General features: G+C 47.2%; 1 protein-coding gene across 1 annotated transcript; it reads right to left on the reverse strand.

The window, feature by feature from the left end:
- Positions 1-2,651: 2,651 nt before the first annotated feature.
- On the reverse strand, positions 2,652-14,331 carry GP6 (glycoprotein VI platelet). The gene is made up of 8 exons (XM_043437104.1): positions 14,298-14,331; positions 11,488-11,523; positions 11,115-11,372; positions 9,556-9,840; positions 8,030-8,083; positions 6,653-6,712; positions 5,026-5,076; positions 2,652-2,890 (listed from the first exon to the last, which is right to left on the reverse strand). The coding sequence occupies exons 1-8, from the start codon at positions 14,329-14,331 to the stop codon at positions 2,652-2,654; spliced, it is 1,017 nt and encodes a 338-aa protein (XP_043293039.1).
- Positions 14,332-22,973: the final 8,642 nt, after the last annotated feature.

A 22,973-nucleotide genomic window follows, 5' to 3' on the forward strand; every position in this document is an offset into this window, starting at 1 on the left:
GAGTGAGTCTTATTTATGAATGGGTTCCAACTGAACTTAAAGAAAACATATTTTATTCAGGGAGAACTTAGCCCAGGGGTGAGGGAATGGGAAAGAAATGTTGGTGATCACATTGATTTGTCTGCGAAGTCATTGCCCAGATGTGGTATTTCTTATCTGTGTGGCTAGATACCTGACAAGTCTTCCTCATTGGAATATTTCTCCTACTAATCCCACAATACTTTGCAGCCCTCTTAGGTGCTTCAATGGCCTTCCCTGGTGGCTCAGAAGGTAAAGAATCCGCCTGCAAGGCAGGAAACCAGAATTCGACCCCTGGGTCAGGAAGATCCCCTGGAGGAGGAAATGGCAACCCACTCGTTTTCTTGCCTGGGAAATGCCATGGACAGAGGAGCCTGGTGGGCTACAGTCCATGGGGTCGCACAGAGTCAGACACGACTGAGCAACTCACACACACATACATGAAGCACATGTATGATCACATCATTGCTCTGATTAACGTTTAATGATTCCGTGTTAATGATTTAATGATTCCACAGGAAACAGAACTTCATGGTATGCATAGCTCTTCCTCCTACAGCCCCCAGAATTCCCTTGGGACACACAGAATCCCCAAATTCCTTAAAGCAGCAGTGCAAGAATTACTTTTTTATTAGAATCTTTATTTTTTTGCTTTTTTAAAATTCAAGTATAGTTGATTTACAATGGTGTGTCCATTTCTGCTGTACAGCAAAGTGATTCAGTGGTATATACATATATACATTCCTTTTAATGTTATTTTCTATAAAAATTACTTTTTTATTAAGCACTATTTTTTTTTTAATTTTTCTTCCTAACCTTAACTTCCTTCTAGATAGTTCCTCTAGCCCAAGTGGCACAGAGGGCGCACTGGGGGAGGACTCTGAGCTCAGAGTCGCCAGGAAGGCAGGCAACCTGGGGGCTGGCAGTGTTGGGGGAGGGGCCAGATCTTGCCAATCTTCTTCACAGCTCCTGGCAGAGAGTTCCCTAACAAAGTCAGGGTCTGGGGTTCACTCTGGTAGGAGCTAGAACCCCAGATGTGTACCAGAGTCATATTCATGGGAGAGACAGACTGGACTTCGTCTGAAGACTGTGAGTGGCTTCAGTTTAACAGGAGGGCGCCCAGCTAGATGCCGCAGTCTGGCAACAAGAAAAGGGAAGTATTTCTGACTTATGTCACTTACCTCCCTAGGACAAGTGACCCCACACAGACAGGGAGCAAGGGTCAGGGAGCAAGGCTGGGGGTTTTTTGTTTTCTTTTTATAAAGGTGAAATTCATGTAACATAAAATTTTACCATTTTAAGGTGAACAACTCAGTGGCATTTAGTACACTTTGTTATGAAACCACCACCTCTACCTAGTTGCAAAACATTTTCATCACTGCAAAATTAGAAAAGAAAAAAATCATCAATTCAGTAATTGCCCTGTTGCTAGGAAAGGTTGAAGGCACAAGGAGAAGGTGGGTACCAGAGGATGAGATGGTTGGATGGCATCACCAACTCAATGAACATGAATCCAAGCAAACTCCGGGAGATAGTGAAGGACAGGGAACCCTGGTGTGCTGCAGTCCATGGGGTTGCAAAGAGTCAGACACGACTTAGCAACTGACCAACAAGAATCTTCCTTGCCTCAACCCCTGTCAACCACCAGTCTGTCTCGTCTCTATGGATTTACCTATCCAAACCTTCAGGATAAGCTTAGGACTTTGGACTTTTTTTCTAATATAAAGGCAAGTCATTAACATGTTGGTTATAATTATTATTATATTCGAAGGGGAAAGAATAGAGTACCCAAGAGCCTGAAAGAGTCAGGTACAACCCAAGAAACAAAAAGAGATTTTTTTCAGACTGTAGCTTAAGACAGTGTTAGTTGTTTGGGGATAACCAGAAAGGGAAAAATCCTCAGGAACTGATTGACTTTGCTGCATACCAGAAACTAACACAACACTGTAAATTAACTATATGTCAATAGAATTTTAAAAAAAAAAGCACAAGGAAGGTGGGCAAGGGGGACACATGGGAGAGTTTGGGGCAGAGAATGGGTTGGGTCAGCTGCTAGAGGGGCTGATGTCAGAAGTCAGCCCTCAGTGGGGAAAAGAGAGGGTGGGACAAATTGAGAGAGCAACCCTGAAACACACATCCTACCACGTGTAAAATAGATAGCCAGTGGGAATTTGCTGTGTGATGCAGGGAGCTCAAACTGGTGCTCTGTGACAGCTAGAGGCGTGGGAGGTGGGAGGGGGGTTCAAGAGGGAGGGGACATGTGTACACCTATGGTTGATTCATGCTGATGTATGGCAGAGACCAACACAACGTTGTAAAGCAATTATCCTCCAATTAAAAATAAATAAAATTTTAAAAAATTAGTCCATCTGGAGGGACTTCCCTGGTAGTCTAGTGGTTAAGACTCTTCCTTCCAATGCAGGGGGCATGGGTTCAATCCCTGGTTATAAAACTATAATCCCCCCCCAAAAAAAAGAACTATAATCCCCGTATGCCTCACAGTCCACCCAAAAAAAAAAAAAAGGCAATGAGCAAGACAACAGTGAGTAGACTGTGGCTCTCACAGTCCACTCTCTCTAGGTCCCCTCCCAACTTGCACGCCCAATCTCTTAAATGCAACCAAGCCTGGGATCCTAGTGATGGAAGCCTCTGTTGTGACCATCTGGTCGACCCCTCTCCTGCCGCCCCTGTGGTTTCTGGGTCTGCGGGAGGGGTGGGAGCGGCCTGTGTGCAGCTCTGACCCGGTGCATCATCGGAGGTTTCCTCCGGCTGTGCCAGTCTTCTGCCAGAAGCCCCACCAGGAGAATTAGAAGCACAGCTCCAAGGCATATCCGGGCCAGATTGCCCTTGGTGTAGCGCTGGAGGGCAAGACCTGGAGGAACAAGAAGAGACAGGAGTAAATGATAAAAGCCCAGCTCCAAGGGGACTTCCCTGGTGGTCCAGGGGTTAAGACTTCACCTTCCATCACCAGGGGTGCAGGTTCGATCCCTGGTTGGGGACCTACAATCCCTCGAAGCCAAAAAACCAAAACGTAAAGCAGAAGCAATGCAGTGAAGACTTTAAAAGTGGTCCATATCCAAAAAAATAATGATAATTGTCAGGAAGCATTTAACAAGAGGCTTCCTGTGTGCTGTTTTGGATCTGTCAGGAACCCTCTGGCCCTTATCAATTCCTGAATATTCAGGAATTAAGAGGAGACGCACGCCTTTCCCGGGGCTGAGGAATCCAGGCATTTCTCATTACGGTGATAAGTACCCTCCTCCTTTTAAAGAGCCAAATGGTAAAAGGTGATTGCAACTCTCTCTTTGGTAGGGATCATCTTATGTTTTCTAAGTCTGGAATTTTAATCTTTATCTTTGCTGAGAATAACTACCTTATATATGCCCACACCTTGTTGATTAAAACACCTTTGCTCCATCAGAGCTTGGGTCCCCGTGTCTTTCTTTCTCTCTCTATCTCTCTATTTCTGGCTAATTCCTTGGAGCACGGAGGCCCGCTGAGCACACTTTCTTGCCCAGGCTTCTAAGACCCTCTCGAGAAGGCGCACTGCGCCTTCACCCACTCGAGAGGGCGCCTGGTGCCTCCGTGCAGCAGCGCGAGCCCTAAAACAGGACTCTATGGGCTTTCCGCATAAACCAGGGGATGTCAGCCTCTTTCTCTCTCTTACTTTCTTATTGTTGACTCCGGACCACCAGGTTCCTGTCCATTAAAGGACCAACAGGTAATGATCTTGGGACTTCCCTGGTGGTCCAGTGGTTAAAAATCTGCCTTCCAATGCAGGGGACGCAGGCTGGATCCCTGGTCAGGGGACTAAGGTCCCACATGTCACAAGCCTGTAAGGCTTGACTACTGAGCCCAAGCACCACAAGTAGAGAGAAAACCACGTGCCACACCAAAGATACCTCAAGCTGCAACTAAGACCCAGCCCAGTCAAAAATAAAAATTATAAATAAATAGTTTTAAAAAACTTTAAAAAAGAAAAAGCTCATCTCCAGGACCCATTCCAAGCCACATATTGAGCTGTTACAGCCAAACTTTTCATCTGAAAACCTATTACTCTCTGCTAGCCAGAAAAGCTATGACAAACCTAGATAGCATATTAAAAAGCAGAGACATTACTTTGCCAACAAAGGTTTGTCTAGTCAAATCTATGGTTTTTCCAGTAGTCATGTATGGATGTGAGAGTTGGACCATAAAGAAAGCTGAGTGCTGAAGAACTGATCCTTTTGAACTGTGGTGTTGGAGAAGACTCTTGAGAGTCCTTGGACTGCAAGAAGATCAAACCAGTCAATCCTAAAGGAAATCAACCCTGAATATTCATTGGGAGGACTGATGCTGAAACTGAAACTCCAATACTTTGGCCACCTGATGCAAAGAACTAACTCATTAGAAAAGATCCTGATGCTGGGAAAGATTGAGGGCAAGAGGAGAAGGGAACAACAGAGGACAAGACGGTTGGATGGCATCACCAACCCCATGGACACGAGTTTGAGCAAACTCCAGGAGATGGTGAAGGACAGTGAAGCCTGGCATGCTGCAGTCCATGGGGTTGCAAAGAGTCAGACACAACTAAGAATAACAAGCTAGGATGCCAGCCTCCTTCCTCGAGGATTCCTCTCGTCCTCACCAAGCATCAGGACTAGATAAGCCCCATTCTTTGAGTAGCACATCTTCCACTCACCCCCTCACAGGCCTCTGATACAACTTCCCCACACACACAGACACTCCCTGGTTGTTTGGCTGATTGTGGAAGAGGAGACTGTCATAAGGGGTGGGACAGAGATGAAATTTCCCTTCCTCTGACCTTTGAGATAATCTCCACCTTCACACTGGTCTTTGCCCAATTCTGAGCTCCATTTGCTAACACTACCCCTCCCCTTCTTGGCTGACATATCAGAACCCAAGACCAGAGAGACGCAGCTTCTTCGCTGGGAAAGCAGCCAGTTTGGGGTAAAGACATGGGCTAGAGGGGGAAGGAAGTTGGTCCAGAGAAGGACACTTACTCACCAGTTGGAGGGTCTGACTCCTTTGGAAGGACAGTGATATTCCTAGAAGCTTCTGGGAACCAAAAAGGATAAGTGTAAAGAGGTGGAACCATCTCTTCTACCCCTGTTTCTACCCCCAATTCTGAACAGCTGCACTGAGAGGCAGAATTCCAGGTTTATAAGAAGAGTGTGAACTACAATGGACTTCCCTGATAGCTCAGTGGTTAAAAAAAAAAAAAAAATGCCTGCCAATGCAGGAGACACGAGTTCAATTCCTGGGTTGGAAAGATCCCCTGGAGGGGGAAATGCCAACCCATACCAGTATTCTCGCCTGAGAAATCCCATGGACAGTGGAGCCTGGCCAGCTACAGTCCATGGGGTTGCAAAGAGTCAGACGTGACTGAGCGAGTAAACAACATGAACTGCAAAGTCAGAGTGTTTGGATTTGAACCTCAGCCTGATCACTTATTAGATACGGATAGAGTGATAATGTTAGTCACTCAGCCATGTCTGACTCTTTGCGACCCCATGGACTGTAGCTCATGAGGCTCCTCTGTCCATGGAATTCTCCAGGCAAGAATACTGGAGCGGGTTGCCATTGCCTTCTCCAGGGGATCTTCCCAAGCCAGGGATTGAACTCAGGTCTCCTGCATTACAAGTAGATTCTTTACCATCTGGCAAATGACTTAATACCTATGGGTCAGTTTTACCAATCCTCCTGAGAGTGACTGGGAACCAAGAAGGGTTTTAAACATAGGATGGGGAAGAATCTCCTCAGAGTCTTAGAAAGAACCTGCCAGCATCAGGAACCTAAAGAAAGTGTGTGGACCCCATGGAGAGCGCTAACGAATCCTCAGGGAATCTGCCAAGGTTTTCTGTCTTGAAGGAAAAGGAGACTCTCCCTGGGGAAGCCAAGGGCAAACAGCACAACAGCATGAGGGAAACATAACTGCACTGGACTGGAGGATGTACTGTGTCCAGAAAACTATGATCTGTGTGGGGTTGAAGCATGGGCCTGGAAGCAATAGGAACAAGCCTACACACATGGATCAGACCCAAGTTGGACGAGCACACGAAAGGGATTTCCCTGGGGGTCCAGTGGTTTCGACTCTGCACTTCCAATGCAGAGGCCGCGAGTTTGATCCCCGTTTGATCCCATGCAGCACAGCCAACAAATTAAAAAAAAAAAAAAAATTCAGAACTTACTACCCGTGTAGAAAAGTTCTTGTGGCAATACAGTAAGTGACAGAAAGTCCAAAAGAAAAAGAAGAACATCACACTGCTGGGGATGGGAGGGGGGCTTGAGAGGGAGGGGACATACGTATATCTGATTCACGTTGTTGTACAGAAGAAACCGACAGGTCATTCTAAAGCAATTGTCCCTCAATGAAAAGTAAATTTAGAAAGGGAGAAGAGCAGCGTGTAGGGATAAGTAATGGTGTCCCCATGGTAGCCTCGGTGCCGCCATCTTGGAAGCAGCCACTTACCCAGAATGCTCCTCTGCCCCCAAGCTCAGAGCCCATCTCCACCCCACCCTCGCCCTCAAACCAACGACTTTCGTGGGAAGAGTCAGGTGGTTTTGAGAAGCAGACTGAAAGCTGACAGCCTCAGATGACGGAAGCGCGAGCTCTGAGTGCCTGGTTACTCACCGGTTGTGGCGGCTTCATTCACAACGGAGTGGTTCAGTTTCCTGGAAGCCTCTGTGAATTCTAAGCAGAGGATTATAAGAAAGTCAGGTCTGTTCAGTGAGTCCCTACTCCCCTGACCCCTTCTGAGCTATCCCATCTCCCTGGAACTCATTTCTCTACCACACACTGCACACACACAGAGGAAAGACAAACTCAGAAAGCCTAAGATCGGCCATCTTCAGTTTCTGAGTGGCTTCCTGAGAAATGGCTCCATTCATCCGCTGATGGACATTGGGTTATTTCCACATTGGGGCTATTGTGAATTCTGTTACTGTATGAACATTCACATACAAGCTTCTGTGTGAATACACTTTTTTTTTTTTTTTAATTTTCTTGAGTGTATATACTGAGGGTAGGGGCTTTCCTGTTGGTTCAGTTGTAAAGAATCTGCCTGCAATGCAGGAGACCTGGGTTCGATCCCTGGTCCAGAAAGATCACACATACTGTCGAGCAACTAAGCCTGTGTGCTACAACTATTGAGCCTGTGCTCTGGAGCCCAGGAGCAGCAACTACTGAAGCCCACATGTTCTAGAGCCTGTGCTCTGAAACAAGAGAAGCCACCACAATAAGAAGACCATGTATCACGACTAGAGGGTAGCCTCTGCTCTCCACAACTAGAAAAAAAGCCCATTCAATAATGAAGACCCAGCACAGCCAAGAACAAATAATTTTTTTAATTTTTTTTTAAAAAGGAAGCACTATTGATTCATGCAACAACTTGGAAAAATCTCAAGGGTATTATGATCAGTTCAGTTCAGTCACTCAGTCGAATCCAACTCTTTGCGACCCCATGGACTGCAGCATGCCAGGCTTCCCTGTCCATCACCAACTCTCAGAGCTTGCTCAAACTCATGTCCATGGAGTATTATGATAAGGAGGGGGGGGGCGGAAAGACAACCTCAAAAAGTCCCATGCTGCATGATTCCATTTATATGTAACAGTCTCAAAATGACGAAATTAAATCTAGGAAGAACAAATTAGCCAGGGGTTAGGGATCATGTGAGAGGAGGGGTGTCTATAAAGGGGGGACCCTGAGAAATATCCTTGTGAGGATGAAATATCATTTTTTGTTTTTTTCTCTTGGAATAGTATTTTGAATACAGTGGTAGTTATAGGAATCTGTGTGATAAATCAACATAGAACTATACATATATATTGTGCCAATGTCAGATTTCTGTTTTTTTCTGTTGTACTGTAATTATGTAAGAAGATCCCCTGGAGGAGGAAAGGGAACCCACTCCAGTATCCAAGTAAATTGAGAAATCTAGACAAATAGAAGGATAACGGGGTTCCTGTGCCTTTATGCCACAGACACAGGGTGAATGTTCCAAAACCTACCTGTTATGGTGGAAGGTGGCTCCGTGGGTAGCCAGCTGGGGGTCACAGAGGTCCCTGAGAAATCAGAAAAATAAGAGAGAGAAATCTGTGCACTGTTAGGTGTGGTTCCTGAGCAAACCCAGTTTCCTCACCTAGAAAATAAAAATACAGATGCTTCCATCACTGGACTGTGGTGAGTCTTAGACAGCATTTGAAAGGCACACCTAGCACATTCTGGGGCTAATTAATGACGATCCCTGTAGCTGCCTTCCCTGCTTTCCAAGCTTCAGTCCTGTGCCTTCTTCTGGATCCCTGTGACCTGCCATCTTACAGATACTGGGAACAAAAGTGGCTTTTGTCTCCTGAGCACCAGACAAGGAGGCAGAAACTATGGACTAGGTCCGGAGAAGGACAGGCATCCTATGTGGGGAGAAATGGGAACTGCCTAGGGAACAAATCAGCCCCCTGCTTCTCCCACTACCCCTGCTATCTGCTTGTTTATCCAGACCAATCACAAGGCATTCTTCATGGCATTCAAATTAAAACAATATTAAAAATTTCTTTTTCCTGGCTTTCACTTTCTCAAAGCTTCCACTGCAGGGGATGCAAGCTCAGTCCCTGATTAGGGAACCAAGATCCCACATGCCAAGAGGTGCAGCAAAAAATAGAGAAAAAATACATAAACTAAAATTTTTAAATAAAAATGATTAATTAATTAATGTAAAAAAGTGGATATATGTATGTGTGTGTGTGTATAACTCATTCACTTTGCTGTACACCCAAAGTTAACACCATATTGTAAATCAACCATGTGCGTGTGTGCTAAGTCACTTCAGTTGTGTCCATCTCTTTGCAACCCAGTGGACTGTAGTCCACCAGGCTTCTGTGTCCATGGGGATTCTCCAAGCAAGAATACTGGAGTGGGTTGCCATGCCCCACTCCAGGGGATCTTCCCAACCCAGGGATCGAACCTGAGTCTCTTATATCTCCTGTATTAGTAGGCAGGTTCTTTACCACTAGCACCACACTAGCTGAGAATACCTGTAAATCAACTATACTCCAATACAAATTTTTTTAAAAGAAAATCTTGGGCTGGGGAGACCATCCTGGATGATCTGGGTGGGTCCAATTACAAGGGTCCTTAAAAGCCTAAGAGTGAAGCAGGAAGGTGGAAAAGTCAGAGAGAAAGAGAAAGATTAGAAAATGCTATGAAACTGGCTTTGATGATGAAGGAAGGGACCGTGGGAGCCAAGAAATACAGGTGATTCTAGAAGCTGGAAAAGGCACCAGAAATGAATTCTTCCAGAAGGAAGGCTGGCTGACACCTTGGTTTTATCCCCACAGGACCCATTTCAGACTTCTGACTTCCAAAACTGTAAGGTAATACATTTGTGAAATTTAAGCCAGCGAACTTGTGGTCACTTGTTACAGCAGCACCCAGACACTCAAACACCCTCCAAAGCCTCCAACTTCCCATGCTCCCTCCCCTGGAAACTTCCATCAGGGACTGCCAAGGCTGGAGAAAAGGTTTTGTCTCTACCCCTGACCTGTGACCACAAGCTCCAGGGGGTCGCTGGGGGCTGACCACAGGTATGGATATGCGCTGGAAAAGCTATAGCATCGGTAGATTCCACTGTGGGCGGCAGTCACCGTGACGATGGGGAAGTCTGCCCGGTACCACCTCTCTGGTGTCTTGAAGGGCCTGGTGTCCCCCTCCTTGTAGAGAGCAAATTGGTCAAAACCATACTGGCTCTGACAGCGTAGAGTCACGGTCACTCCTGCGGCCACCGCCGTGCTGGGCTGAGCTGACAGCGAAGGCTTGGGGGAAGTTCCTGGGAAAGGAGAGAAATTTAGTATTAAAGATGGTGGCCACTGTGGAAAACAGTATGGAGGTTCCTCAGAAAACTAAAACTAGAATTACTGTATGATCCAGCAATCCCTCTCCTGGACACATATCCAGACAAAACTCTAACTCGAAAAGATACATGCACCCCTGTGTTCACAGCAACAATATTCATAAGAGCTAAGACATGGAGACAACCTAAATGTGCATCAACAGAGGAACAGATAAAGAAGATGCGGTCCATATATATGATGGAATACCACATAGCCACCAAAAAGAATGAAATAATGCCATTGCAACAACATGCCATGGGCAACTAGAGATGATCATACTAAGTGAAGTCAGTCAGACAGAGAAAGACAAATCACATATGATATCAGTTATATGTGGGATCTAAAATATGACACAAATGAACCCATCTGTGAAATAGAAACAGACTCATGGACGCAGAGCACAGACTGGTGGTTGCCAAGAGGGAGAGGGTTGGGGGAGGCATGGAGTGGGAGGTCAGGGTTATCAGGTATAAGTGTGTATATGTAGGGTGGATAAACAGCAAGGTTCTACCACTGTATAGCACAGAGAACTATATTTGATACCCTATGATAAACCATAATGGAAAAATATTTTTCTAAAAAAAATATATATATATATATATAACTGGAGCACTTTGTTGCACAGCAGAAATTAACAGCATTGTAAATCAACTATATTTCAATTGAAAAATACTAAAACTGGGGGAGGGGGGGAGAGCGAGAGAAGGTGGTTAAGACTCCACCTTTCCATTGAAGGAGCCAGGTGGTTGGACCCCTGAATGAAAAACTAAGATCCCACATGCCTCAAGGATGTGGCCACAAAATAAATATTTTTTAAGGCATAAACGTGGCTAGAGGGGTGCACATTTTTTCCTCTCGTGTCAGGCTTGGATGTGACTTGGAATGACAATCTAGGAATTTGTCTTTATTTAAAATTGTACTATTGTGAACATCTGGATTTTTTGCATTGATTTGGTTTTTTTTTTTAATATTGCATTAACATATTATTTATGTGGGTTCCTGAGTTTGGGGCACTTTCCCTAAATTTGGCACTCAAGGCCCACATCTTGCTTGCCCCACCCTAATCCCAACATCCCCCCCCCCCCGCCCTCATCCCAGGACTTTGGGTTTAGGGTCTTCATCACCCCCTACTCTCACCCTCTTGGCCCCCGGGAACAGAGGACCACAGAGCCCTGAGCCTAAATGTCTAGCCAAGCCCACCCCCAGTTACCAGTAGCAACCAGCTCCAGCTGGCTACTGGGAGGGGACCAGTGCATCCCTATTTGATAGGAGCAACGGTAGCGGCCGGCTTGGCCTCTTTCCATCGCCGAGATGAAGATCTCCGCCTGGTCAAAATACCTCCCGGATTTCAGCTTCTCCAGGCGGTACAGCTCTGCACCCGGAGGCCCCTGGCAGCGAATGGTCACCGGCTTCCCCAGGGGCACGAGGGCGCTGGGCAGGGCCTGGAGGGAGGGCTTGGACAGAGGACCTGGAAGCGAAGCACATCCAGCGGAGCTCAGCTTCCGACAGAGCCCTGCCGTCCTGGGCCCTCCGCCAGCTCCTGCCCTCTCGCTGGCTGAACCGGAAGACGGATCTGGACTCACCTTCCTGAGCGCATATCACCTGGCCCAGACACAGCCCTGGGGAAAGAGCAAGGGACCAGTCACCAGGACCTCGTGTGAACCCACACCTCCTGCGTGCTGCACACTGAGAAGGCAAACTTGCGTGCTTTTTTTTTTTTTTAATTGGGGATATAGTTGAGAGTCCCTTGGACAGCGAGGAGATCCAACCAGTCCCTCCTAAAGGAAATCAGTCCTGAATATTCACTGGAAGAACTGATGCTGAAGCTGAATAGTTTGGCCATCAGATGCGAAGAACTGACTCATTTGAAAAGACCCTGATGCCTGGAAAGATTGAAGGCAGGAGGAGTAGGGGACGACAGAGGATGAGATGGCTGGATGGCATCACTGACTCAATGGACATGAGTTTGGGTAAACTCCAGGAGCTGGTGATGGACAGGGAGGCCTGGTGTGCTGCAGTCCCTGGGGTCCTAAAGAGTCGGACTCGCCAGAACAACTGAACGGAACAGAACTGATAGTTGATTAACAACTTTGTGTTAGTTTCAAGTGTTCCCCTTCTTTAGTCTTTATTGTGTGTGTGTCATTTTTTTTTTCAAAGATACACAAGCACGTGATTGAAGTGAAAGAAGGCAACCTGGGGCGTCTCTGGTGGTCCAGTGACCGGGACTCTGCCCTCCCAGTGCAGGGGCCGAGCTTCGATCCCTGCTCAGGGAACTAAGATCCCACAAGCCCTGTGGCATGGCCAGTTAGTAAAAATTAAAAAAACAAACACAGGGCTCCCAGTTAAATTTGAATTTCAGATAAACAACAAATAATTTTTTTTTTTTTTTGCACAGTAGATCCCATGAGGTCCATAGTCCTGCAACTGGCAGGAGGCAGATTTAAACACTGGCAGCACATTTTTGCAGTAAAGCATGTGGATTTGGTGCAAACATTGCTTAGTTGGTATTTGAGCCTGGCGCTGTGTGACCTTGAACAAGTTACTTAACCCCTCTGGGCCTGTGTTCTCACCTGTGAGATGGAAATAATAGGAGGCCCTGCTTCATCAGGCCATCATGGGGATTAAATGAGTGTCTTTTTAGAAACACAGAGGAGGGCTTCCCTGGTGGCTCAGGGGTAAAGAATCCGCCTGCCAGTGCAGGAGACACGGGTTCGATCCCTGATGTGGGAAGATCCCACGTGCCCAGGAGCAACTGAGTCGGAGCTCAACAACTACCGAGCCCGCGCTCTAGAGCCCAGGAGCTGCAACTGCTGAGCCCAGGAGCTGCGACTACTGAAGCCTGCGGACCCCTAGCGTGTGCCCCACCACAGGATGCCACCGAAATGAGGAGCCTCTGCACTGCAACCAGGGAGGAGCCCCCATCACCACAGCTAGAGAAAGCCCGCACGCAGCAGCAAAGACCCTGCACAGCCAAAAATGAAATAAAAGCACAGAAGATGCATGTGTGAGAGCTCCATGAGCTCTCTCAAGGATGGATAAAGGCATGAGTGACTGAGGGCAGCTTGTGTTCACAGAATGCACTCTTATCCCCGATAACACAACTGCTCTGCCTTCCTGCTTAGCCCCGGGAGCCTCTGTCCTTTTCCGTGATAAAATTCCTTTGAAGAAATAAGGAAATCATGTGCAGGCGTGCCCAGAATAGAGCTTGATAAGGAGGAGACTGTAAAAAAATGCATCTGAGCCTCCGCACCAGTCCTATTACAGGAGACCCTTACTCCGGCATTGTTGAGATGACTGACAAATAAAAATCTTACATATCCAAGGTGTATGGCGTGATGACCTGTGAAATAATTACCACAATCAAGCTAGTTAACACATCCGTCACCTCACATAATTAAACATCTTTGGTGGTATTTTTTTTGGTGAGAAATCTAAATCTACTCTTTTGGCAAATTTCAGGTACGTGCTATAGAATGGTTAGCTGTTGTCATCATGTTATGACTTAAACCCCCAGGACTGATTTCATCTTATAAGTGGAAGTTTATACCTTTTGACCCACATCATCTACCTCTCCATTACCCCCACCTCCACCCTCAACCACCTGTCCCCAACTGGGCAATCACCAAGCTACTCTCTGCTTTTGTGGGTTCAACTTTTTGAGACTCCATGTATAAGTAAGATCCTGCAATATTCGTTTATCTGGCTTATATCGCTTAGCATAATACCCTCAAGGTCCAATCACATTGTCACAAACAGCAAAATTGTTGGCACCAGAACCATAAGGGATATTGACAAGCTAAATCTATAATCTAGCACTGATATCAAATACACCTCAAACAAAATTAAAAATTATAATACTCTATAGTAATAGAGTACAGGAAACGCTACTCAATATTTGGTAATAACCTCTAAGGGAAAAGAACCTGAATATATATTATATATGTGTGTGGTTATATATGTGAGATATATTATATATGTGTGTGGTTATATATATGAGATATTATATGTGTGTGTGGTTATATGTATGATATATACAATATATGTGTGATTCACTTTGCTGTACATATGAAACTAACACAACATTGTAAATCAACTAGACTTTAATTAATTAGTTAATTAGAAACAAACAATATGGCGTAGCGGAAGAAGGTTGCAGCCCAACACTCTGAGACCTGTATTCATTTCTCGACACAGCCACAAATAAACTAGAATAATTCATACAAGCAGCTTCCCCCTGGGTCCCAGTTTTCCCACCCAACAGATAAGTGAGGTGATGCTTGTAGGTCACCTCTTGCCCTGAAAGCTACCTCTTGCCCTGGTGCAATTAAAAAAAAAAAAATTCTTTGTCTCCTAGCCCACTGCCTGTCCCTCAGCATTTTCCAGAATGACTCACCAAGGCAGAAGAGGGCAGCCAGGGCTGGGGACATGGTTCCTCGCCTGCCCTGAGCCCTGCAGCCCAGGAGGGACGCCTTGGGTGGGGGCGGGAGCCGGACACAGGATGCGATGGCAGGGGTGAAGGGCCCGCTCCGCCCTCCCGCGTCAGCCTGGCTTTCCCTAGGTGGCACTCATCGAGCCGGAGCCGTCCCCTCCGTAGTGTGACTTGCACACAAGCTCCGAGGAGCCTGGCTTATCTCCTGCCGCCAGCCCAAGGTCCCAGCGAGTCTGCCTCGTGAGGCATCATCTGCTGCTTCCGGCAGCCCCTACATTCATTAGGGGCTCACAGATCAACACCCCAATGGGTGAGTGAAATCCATAGAGTCAGAAAGTACGTCGGGACTTCCCTGGTGGTCCAATGGCTAAGACTCTGAGCTCCCAATGCAGAACCCCTGGTTCCACCCCTGATCAGGAAACTAGACCCCACGTGCCGCAACCAAGACCTGATACGGCCAAAAAAATTAACGTCTTAAAAAGAACAGGGAAAAGTACATTGGTAGGGCTTCCCTGCTGGCTCAGTGGGAAAGAATCTGCCTGCCAGTGCAGAAGTTGTTGTTCAGTCAATCAGCCGTGTCCGACTCTTTGCGACCCCATGGACTGCAGCACCCAGGCTTCCCTGTCCTTCCCTATCTCCCAGAGCTTGCTCAAACTCATGTCTGTTGAGTCGGTGATGCCATCCAACTGTTAGGGGAAGCACACTGATTGAAACCGCCCACCCTGGCCAGGCACCATAGTAACCATTTGCATGAGTTGGTTTATGACAGGCGATCCTGATAAGGAATACGGAACTAATAAGCCACCACCAGCCGGAAGAGCTCGGGAAAGGTCAAGAGGAGACACCGCGTATCCGTCCACTTCCCAGAATCCCTCTTGCTAGCATCCATCTTGGCTGAGCGATGCGTACGCCACCAGGAAAGACTCTGAATTAGAATGATTGGCCAAAGACCACCCGTAAACTAATCCCATCACCATAAAACCCGAGACTGGGAGCCACGCGGGAGAGCAGTTCTCCTGGGTTCCCTCACCCTCCTGCTCTCCACCCAGGTGCCCTTCCCAATAAAATCTCTTGCTTTGTCAGCACGCGTCTCCTCGGACAATTCATTTCAGAGTGTTAGACAAGAGCCCAGTTTTGGGCCCTGGAAGGGGTCCCCCTTCCTGCAACACAACCATCTCACCCTCTGTTGTCCCCTTCTCCTCCTGCCCTCAATCTTTCCCAGCATCAGGGTCTTTTCCAATGAGTTGGCTGTTTCTATCAGGTGGCCAAAGTATCGGAGCTTCAGCTTCAGCATCAGTCCTTCCAATAAATACTCAAAGTTGACTTCCTTGAGGATTGACTGGTTTGATCTCCTTGCAGTCCGAGGGACTCTCAAGAGTCTTCTCCGGGACTCTTGTTATCGCTTGGCCCATCCAGACAATCCAGGATGGTCTTCCTCCTTTGAAGTCAGCTGTTAGGACCTTGAACCCATCATCCACCTCACTCCCCCTTTGCCATATAAAGTAGAAGTTTCTGTGGATTAGGAACACCTTGGGGGGCACCCACTTTTCTGCTGACCACACTGTTCTTTTCAAAATCCTTAAGCAAAAATCCTTTCTGCTTAAATTAAGAAGAATCAGCTTCACCAGGGTTGTTTGCAAGCAAACAACTGAAAAGAACAGATTTTTAAAAGCACAAACTCCCCACTATCTGCTTTCAAAAATATATATATATATTGGGCTGTGTTAGCAAGAAGAGGGGTTGGAACAGAGTCTGAATCCACAGCTCGCTCTCTTTCTGGGGGGAGGGTTATAGGTCCAAATGTCCATGAGAACCTCTGACCGCACGGAGATTTGTCTGTTACGTACATGCAAGCAACCTGCGGCTCACGGCTGATGCTAACCACAAACCTTCACAACCAACATCCGCTTCCTTTCTGAAACTGAGAAACCCCGAAGACCACAAGCGTTGAGTCACACGTCAGCTTCACCCTCGGCTGCTTCTCTGAAGGCTTTGAGGTGGTTCACAAACCCAGCTACCACCTTCAGACAGACGGAAGACAATCAAACCGATCTACAGCAAGACGGGGCAAAACAAAACCCAAACCTGCAGAAGGAGCCCAGGGAGCAGACGGTGGCAAAGTCGTGCACGGACCCGCCGTGGACGGGGTGCTCGGGTGGGCTCTTCACCACGGGAGACCAGGCCGGGGTCACGTCCTTCATGCTGCCCTTTGGGGCTCGGGAGCTGTGTCAGGATGGTTTGGGCTGCCGATCTCGGGACCTGAAGGGGTTAAGCTGAACTGACATGTGCACACGACCGTCTGTAAAGTAGATGGCTAGTGGGAAGCCGCTGTGTAGACAGGGAGCTCAGCTCAGCGCTCTGTGACGACCCAGAGGGCGGGATGGGGGTGGAGGGAGGCTCCGGAGGGATGGGATATATGTATATCTGATTCCCGTTGCTGTCCGGCACAAACTAACACCCCATTGTAAAGCAATTATATTCCAATTTTTCAAAAAGGGTTGAAGCTGAGCTGACCTTCACCCCAGGCAAAAGCGAGAAGGAATTCCATTTCACGGAAGTACCAGCCCAGGGCTGTGGCAGGCTTTGGGTTCAGCAACATCCTGAGGATTCCTCCTGCAAGGCGGGAGTCAACAATTACTGACATCACCCCGAGGCAGGGCTCTGTGGCCGGTTGAACAGAGGTGCTTCCCCTAAAAAGTATGTCCAGCCCTCCTCCCGTACCTCTGAATGGAGCCTATTCGGAAAAAGAGTTTTTTTAAGATTGTTTTTGATGTGGAGCACTTTTAAAGTCTTTATTAAGTTTGTTACGATATTGCTTCTGTGTTTTGTGTTCTGGTTTTTTGGCTCCAAGGTATGTGGGGTCTTAGCTCCCTGGCCAGGGATCAAACCCCCACCCCCTGCATTGGAAGGTGAAGTCCTAACCACTGGACGCCAGGGGAGTCCCCGGAAAAAGGCTTTTGCAGATGTAATTAAGGATCTCGAGATGAGACTGTCCTCGATTATTTGGGCGGAGCCTAGCTCCAACAAGTGTCCTCAAAAGAGAAGACAGAGAGCAGAGGAGGAGAGGAGTGTATGCGGGCAGAGACACGGACCACGCTGCCCCAACTGAGGAGCGGCTGGAGCCCCAGAAGCTGCAAAAGACACAAGCCTCTGAGGGTGTGTTCCCCCACCTCACCCCCGCCCCCGGCTCTGACAACTTGAATTTGGACTTCCAGCCTCAAGTCAGTCCTAAGGAAATCAACCCCGGATATTCTTTGGAAGGACTGATGCTGAAGCTCCAATACTTTGGCCACCTGATGCGAAGAGCTGACTCATTGGAAGAGACCCTGATGCTGGTGAAGATTGAAGGCGGAAAAAAAAAAAAGATTGAAGGCGGGAGGAGAAGGGGATGACAGAGGATGAGATGGTTGGATGACATCACCGACTAGATGGACATGAGTTTGAGAAAACTCTGGGAGTTGGTGAAGGACAGGGAGGCCTGCTGTGCCGCAGTCCATGGGATCACAAAGAGTTGGAAACGACTTAGCGACTGAACAAGTCATCAAGGTGATGGTATTTGGTACAGAGGTTGGAGGAACCTAATGCAATCTCTTTGGTGGAGGGTCAGGAGGTGGCTACCACAGCCAGTTTGGGCCACTTGTTTTCATGTGTGTGTGTGTGTGTGAGTTTTCCAGTGAGAGAGAGAAAAGTGCTTCTCTTTCGTTCGTCTAATTGCGCTGTCTTAAGTCCTGCGCTCATTTTGTGTGCGTGCTAAGCTGCTTCGGTCATATCAGACTCTCTGCAACCCCATGGACTGCAGCACACCAGGCCTCCCCTGTCCTTCACTACCTCCCAGAGTTTGCTCAGAGTCATGTCCATTGAGTCAGTGATGCCATCCAACCATCTCATCCACTGTCATCCCCTTCTCCGACTGCCTTCAATCTTTCCCAGCATCAGGGTCTTTTCTAACGAATCAGTTCTTCACATCAGCTGGCCAAAGTATTGGAGCTTCAGCTTCAGCATCAGTCCTTCCAATGAACTGATTTCCTTGAGGACTGACTGGTTTGATCTTGCGGTCCAAGGGACTCTCAAGAGTCTTCTCCAGCATTATAAAGAGGTATCTGTGCACCCAAGTCTATCTTTCCCTCTCAGTCCCTGAATGATATAACCCAACAGTTGTTGACTGGGGGTGATTCTGTACCCCCCGCCAGGGGCATCTGGCAACGTCTGAAGACAATTTCTGGTTGTCCCTCAATTGGATGGAGCATCATGCTAGTGACATCTAGTGGTTAATGCATAGGACAGCTCTCTCCTCCCCCACTTCAGCAAAGAATCACCTGGTCCAAATGAACCTATTTACAGAACGGAAATACTCACATAGAAACCAAACATGCAGTTACCAAAGGGGATAGCAGGTGGTGGGGGGAGACGAGCTGGGAGTTTGGGATTAACATATACTTACTGCCATCTGTAAGACAGGCAAACAGGGACCTCCCTGGCGGTCCAGTGGTTAGGACGCCACGCTTCCACTGCAGGCGGCGCAGGTTGGATCGGGGAGCTAAGATCCCACATGTCGCACAGTGCAGCCAGAAAAAAAGGGAGGAATTACAATAAAAAATAGGTGAACAAGAAGGAGCTACTGGACAGCACTGGGGACCCGACTCAATGTCTTGTATTAACAATAACCTAAAGGGAAAAGAGGCTGGAAAAGAATAGATATATGTGTATAGAAGAATATGTATATATATGCATAACTGAACTGCTGTGCATACACCTGAAACTAACAACATTGTAAATGAACTATGCAAAAAGAGAGAGTGAAAGTGTTAGTCACTCAGTCGTGTCCGAAACTTTTCCAGACTCCTCTGTCCGTGGGATTCTCCAGGCAAGAATACTGGAGTCAGGAAGGGTGGTTGCGGGGGTTGTCAGGAAAAGGAACTCAACTGCAAAGAGAAAAAGAACACTGGGGTGGGTTGCCATGCCCTTCTCCAGGAGAGCTTCCTGATCAGGGATTGAACCCTGGTCTCCTTCATTGCAGGCAGATTCTTTAGCACTGAGCCACCAGGATCCTTCAACTACACACACACACATATATATATATACTTCATATGTTTAATTATATGCATCTACAATTATAACTGAAAGTAAAGAATCGCCCCCCAAGGCTGGTGCGTCCTGGCCCCGCCCCTACAGTCTGCAGTCAGGGCCCTGTGCGGCTCATTCCAGCCACGCCCATCTTTCCTGCTCACACTTTCTGGGTGAAATGCAGGCTCTTTCCCTCATCAGGGCTTCAGGGCTGAGAGTGCTGCTTTTGCTCTGTTCTGATTTCTGACCCATGTCACTGCTCCAAAGAAAAGTTCACCGAAACCACCCATCACAGAGATCTGTCAGGTGATACTCCGTATGAGCACCTTGTTCAAAACACGTCTCCAGATGTCCATGCATTTTACCCTGTAGAGAATCTAACTTGGTAATAACGCCCCGTTCTCCCTTCCTGAAGCCCTGATAACTCCCAGTGTAGTTTCCGTCTCTATAAACTGGCCTGTTCTGGGTATTTCTTACAATTGGAATCATACTATGTGTGTGTGGTCTTTAGTGTTTGCTTATGTTACTTCCCTGGTGGTGCAGATGGTAAAGAGTCTGCCTGCAACGCAAGAGATCTGGGTTTGATCCCTGGGTCGGGAAGATCCCCTGGAGCAGGAAATGACAACCCACCCCAATATTCCTGCCTGGAGAATCCCATGGACAGAGGAACCTGGTGGGCTACAGTCCGTGGGGACACAGAGAGTCAGAACTGAGCATATCTCTCTATCTATCTAGGTGATTCCTCGTTGTAGTTTTGATTTGCATTTCAATAAGATGTCAGAATGTGGAGGCTTTTCATGTGATTTTTTAAAAAACAGTGTGAGTAAAAGTGACTTCTGGAGCTTGGCCTCTTGACCATGTGCCCTGTTTTGAACGCTTCTTCCAGGACCTGCCCAAGGACATCTGTTGAGGACAGGGGTTTTCCCTTACATCCCCACAGGCCTGGTGAGGACGCATAGGTTTTTGCTGTTACAAAAGCCACCAGAAGGCGACAGCATGTCTTCACGCTCCACTGGTGTTTTTTGTTTTGGTTTTGGTAATTGAACATTTATTTTCTATTGAAGTAGAGTTGATTTCCAAGGTGTTTGTTTTAGATGTACAAGAACTTGGTTTAGTTATACACAAACATATATCTATTTTGGGGGGAAGGGGGTCTTTTCTGAAATAGGTAATGTCAGTGTGTTCAAGAGTCCCCTGTGCTACCCCTGTAGGTTCTTTTGGATGATCGGACAATAATTAGTGTGTATTTACTTAATCCCACCCTCTTAATGTCCCCCTTCCCCTACCATTTTTTTAATAATCGTAAATTGGTTTTCTAAGTCTGAGTCTATCTACATATTAGTTTATTTGGATGAATTAATAAATTCCATGTCTAACTGACATGTCATTTCTCCTTCCCTCTCTAACTGATGTCACGCAGCGTGATAATCTCTCAGTCCAGCCACGCTGCTTCCAAACCATTTCTTCCCTCTTTTGGATGGCTGAGTGCATGCCCACGTCTGGACGGACCAGTTACTCTCTTTTTCTCTGTTGATGGACACTTTGGTTTGATGCTCTGTCTTAAATATTGTGACTAGTGCTGTCCTAAAAATAGCAGTGCATGTATCCCTTTAAGTTATGAATTTCTCCAGAACTGAGGCAAGAGGCGGGTTTGTCCCTGAAGGTGGTAACTCAGTACTTCATGTCTTATGGGGTCTCCATACCGTCTCCTTCATGCGGGCACCCACCCATTTACATCCCCACCCACAGAGTGGGAGGACTCTTTCCGCCCACCCTGCGCAGCACTTTATCTTTGTAGATCTTCTGGAAGACGGCCATTCTAAGGGCTGTCAGCAGATACCTCGTTGCCATTTGGGTTGACATTTCTCTAACAGTCATCCTGAGCACCTCTTCATGGGCTTTATGGCCATCTCGATGCCTTCTTTGGACAAACGTCCACTTAGGCCTTTGGCCCATTTTTGTATTAGGTTGATTGCTTCCTGGGTTGGGAAGATCCCCTGGAGAAGGAAATGGCAACCCACTCCAGTATTCTTGCCTGGAGAATCCCATGGACAGAGCAGCCTGGCGGGCTTTATAGTCCACAGGGTCACAAGGGTCGGACAAGACTTAACGACTAAACCACCACCAGCACATGAACTGTCTGCATGTTTTGGAGATGAACTGCTTGCTTTTTAAGTTCATTTGCAAACATTTTCCCCCACTTTGAGGGTTGTCTTTTCCTTTCATTTAGGGTTTCCATTGCCATGCTAAAGCTTTTGATGATAATAGGGGTCCTTTCGTTCAGTTTTATTTTTCATTATTCTAAGAGTGGATCCAGAAAGAACTTGTTGTGATTTTTATCAAAGCCTGTTCTGCTATTAATATATTTTCCTCAAGAGGGTTAGAATAATTGTCCCTCCATCTAGCTCTTTAACCGGTCTGGAGTTTCTTTTTCTGTAATTGGTTAGGGAGTGGGGTAACTTCATTCACTTTTCACCTGTTAAGGAACCCCACTCTGTCCTCTATCCTGACTGTTCACAATTTACATTCCCAGCATCAGTGTAGGAGGGATCCCCTTTCTCCACAATCTCTCCAGCACTTATTGTTTGTACACTTTCTGACAAAGTCCATTTAACCCGTGTGAGGCAATGCCTTATTGCAGTTTTGATTTCGGTTTCTCTAAGATTTCATGATGTGGAGGCTGTTCATGTGATTTTTTTTTTTAAACGGTGTGAATAAAACTGACCTCTGGAGATTGGCCTCCGGACTGTCTGCTCTGTTTTAAATTCTTTTTCCAGGACCTAACCGAGGGCATTATTTTAAGACGGGTGTTTTTTCCTTACATTCGCGCAGGCCTTTGCCAACAAAGGTCCGTCTAGTCAAAGCTATGGTTTTTCCAGTAGTCATGTATGGATGTGAGAGTTGGACTATAAAGAAAGCTGAGCGCCAGGGAATTGATGCTTTTGAGCTGTGGTGTTGGAGAAGACTCTTGAGAGTCCGTTGGACTGCAAGGAGATCCAACCAGTCCGTCCTAAAGGAGATCAGTCCTGGGTGTTCATTGAAGGACTGATGCTGAAGCTGAAACTCCAATACTTTGGCACCTGATGGGAAGAACTGCCTCATTGGAAAAGACCCTGATGCTGGGAAAGATTGAAGGCAGGAGGAGAAGGGGATGACAGAGGATGAGATGGTTGGATGGCATCACCGACTCTATGGACATGAGTTTGGGTAAACTCCGGGAGTTGGTGATGGACAGGGAGGCCTGGCGTGCTGCAGTCCATGGGGTCGCAAAAAATCGGACACGACTGAGCGACTGAATTGACTGACCCAGGCCTGCCTGGTATCAAGTGCCCCGCAGCGGATGTTTTCCCGTTGTTGTTACCAAAAGTGGCCACAAGGCGGAAGAATTTCTCCATGCTCCACGTGAAAGGGATGAAAGTTAGTCACCCAGTAGTGTCCGACTCTCAGCGACCCCACGGACTGCAGCCCGCCAAGCTCCTCTGTCCGTGGGGCCCTCCAGGCAAGAATACTGGAGTAGGTTGCCGTTCCCTTCTCCAGAGAAGCGAGCACAAGGAGCCGGGCGCGGGGCGATGCGCG

This window comes from Cervus canadensis, chromosome 18, assembly GCF_019320065.1.
Source record: "Cervus canadensis isolate Bull #8, Minnesota chromosome 18, ASM1932006v1, whole genome shotgun sequence".
Lineage (NCBI taxonomy): Eukaryota > Metazoa > Chordata > Mammalia > Artiodactyla > Cervidae > Cervus > Cervus canadensis.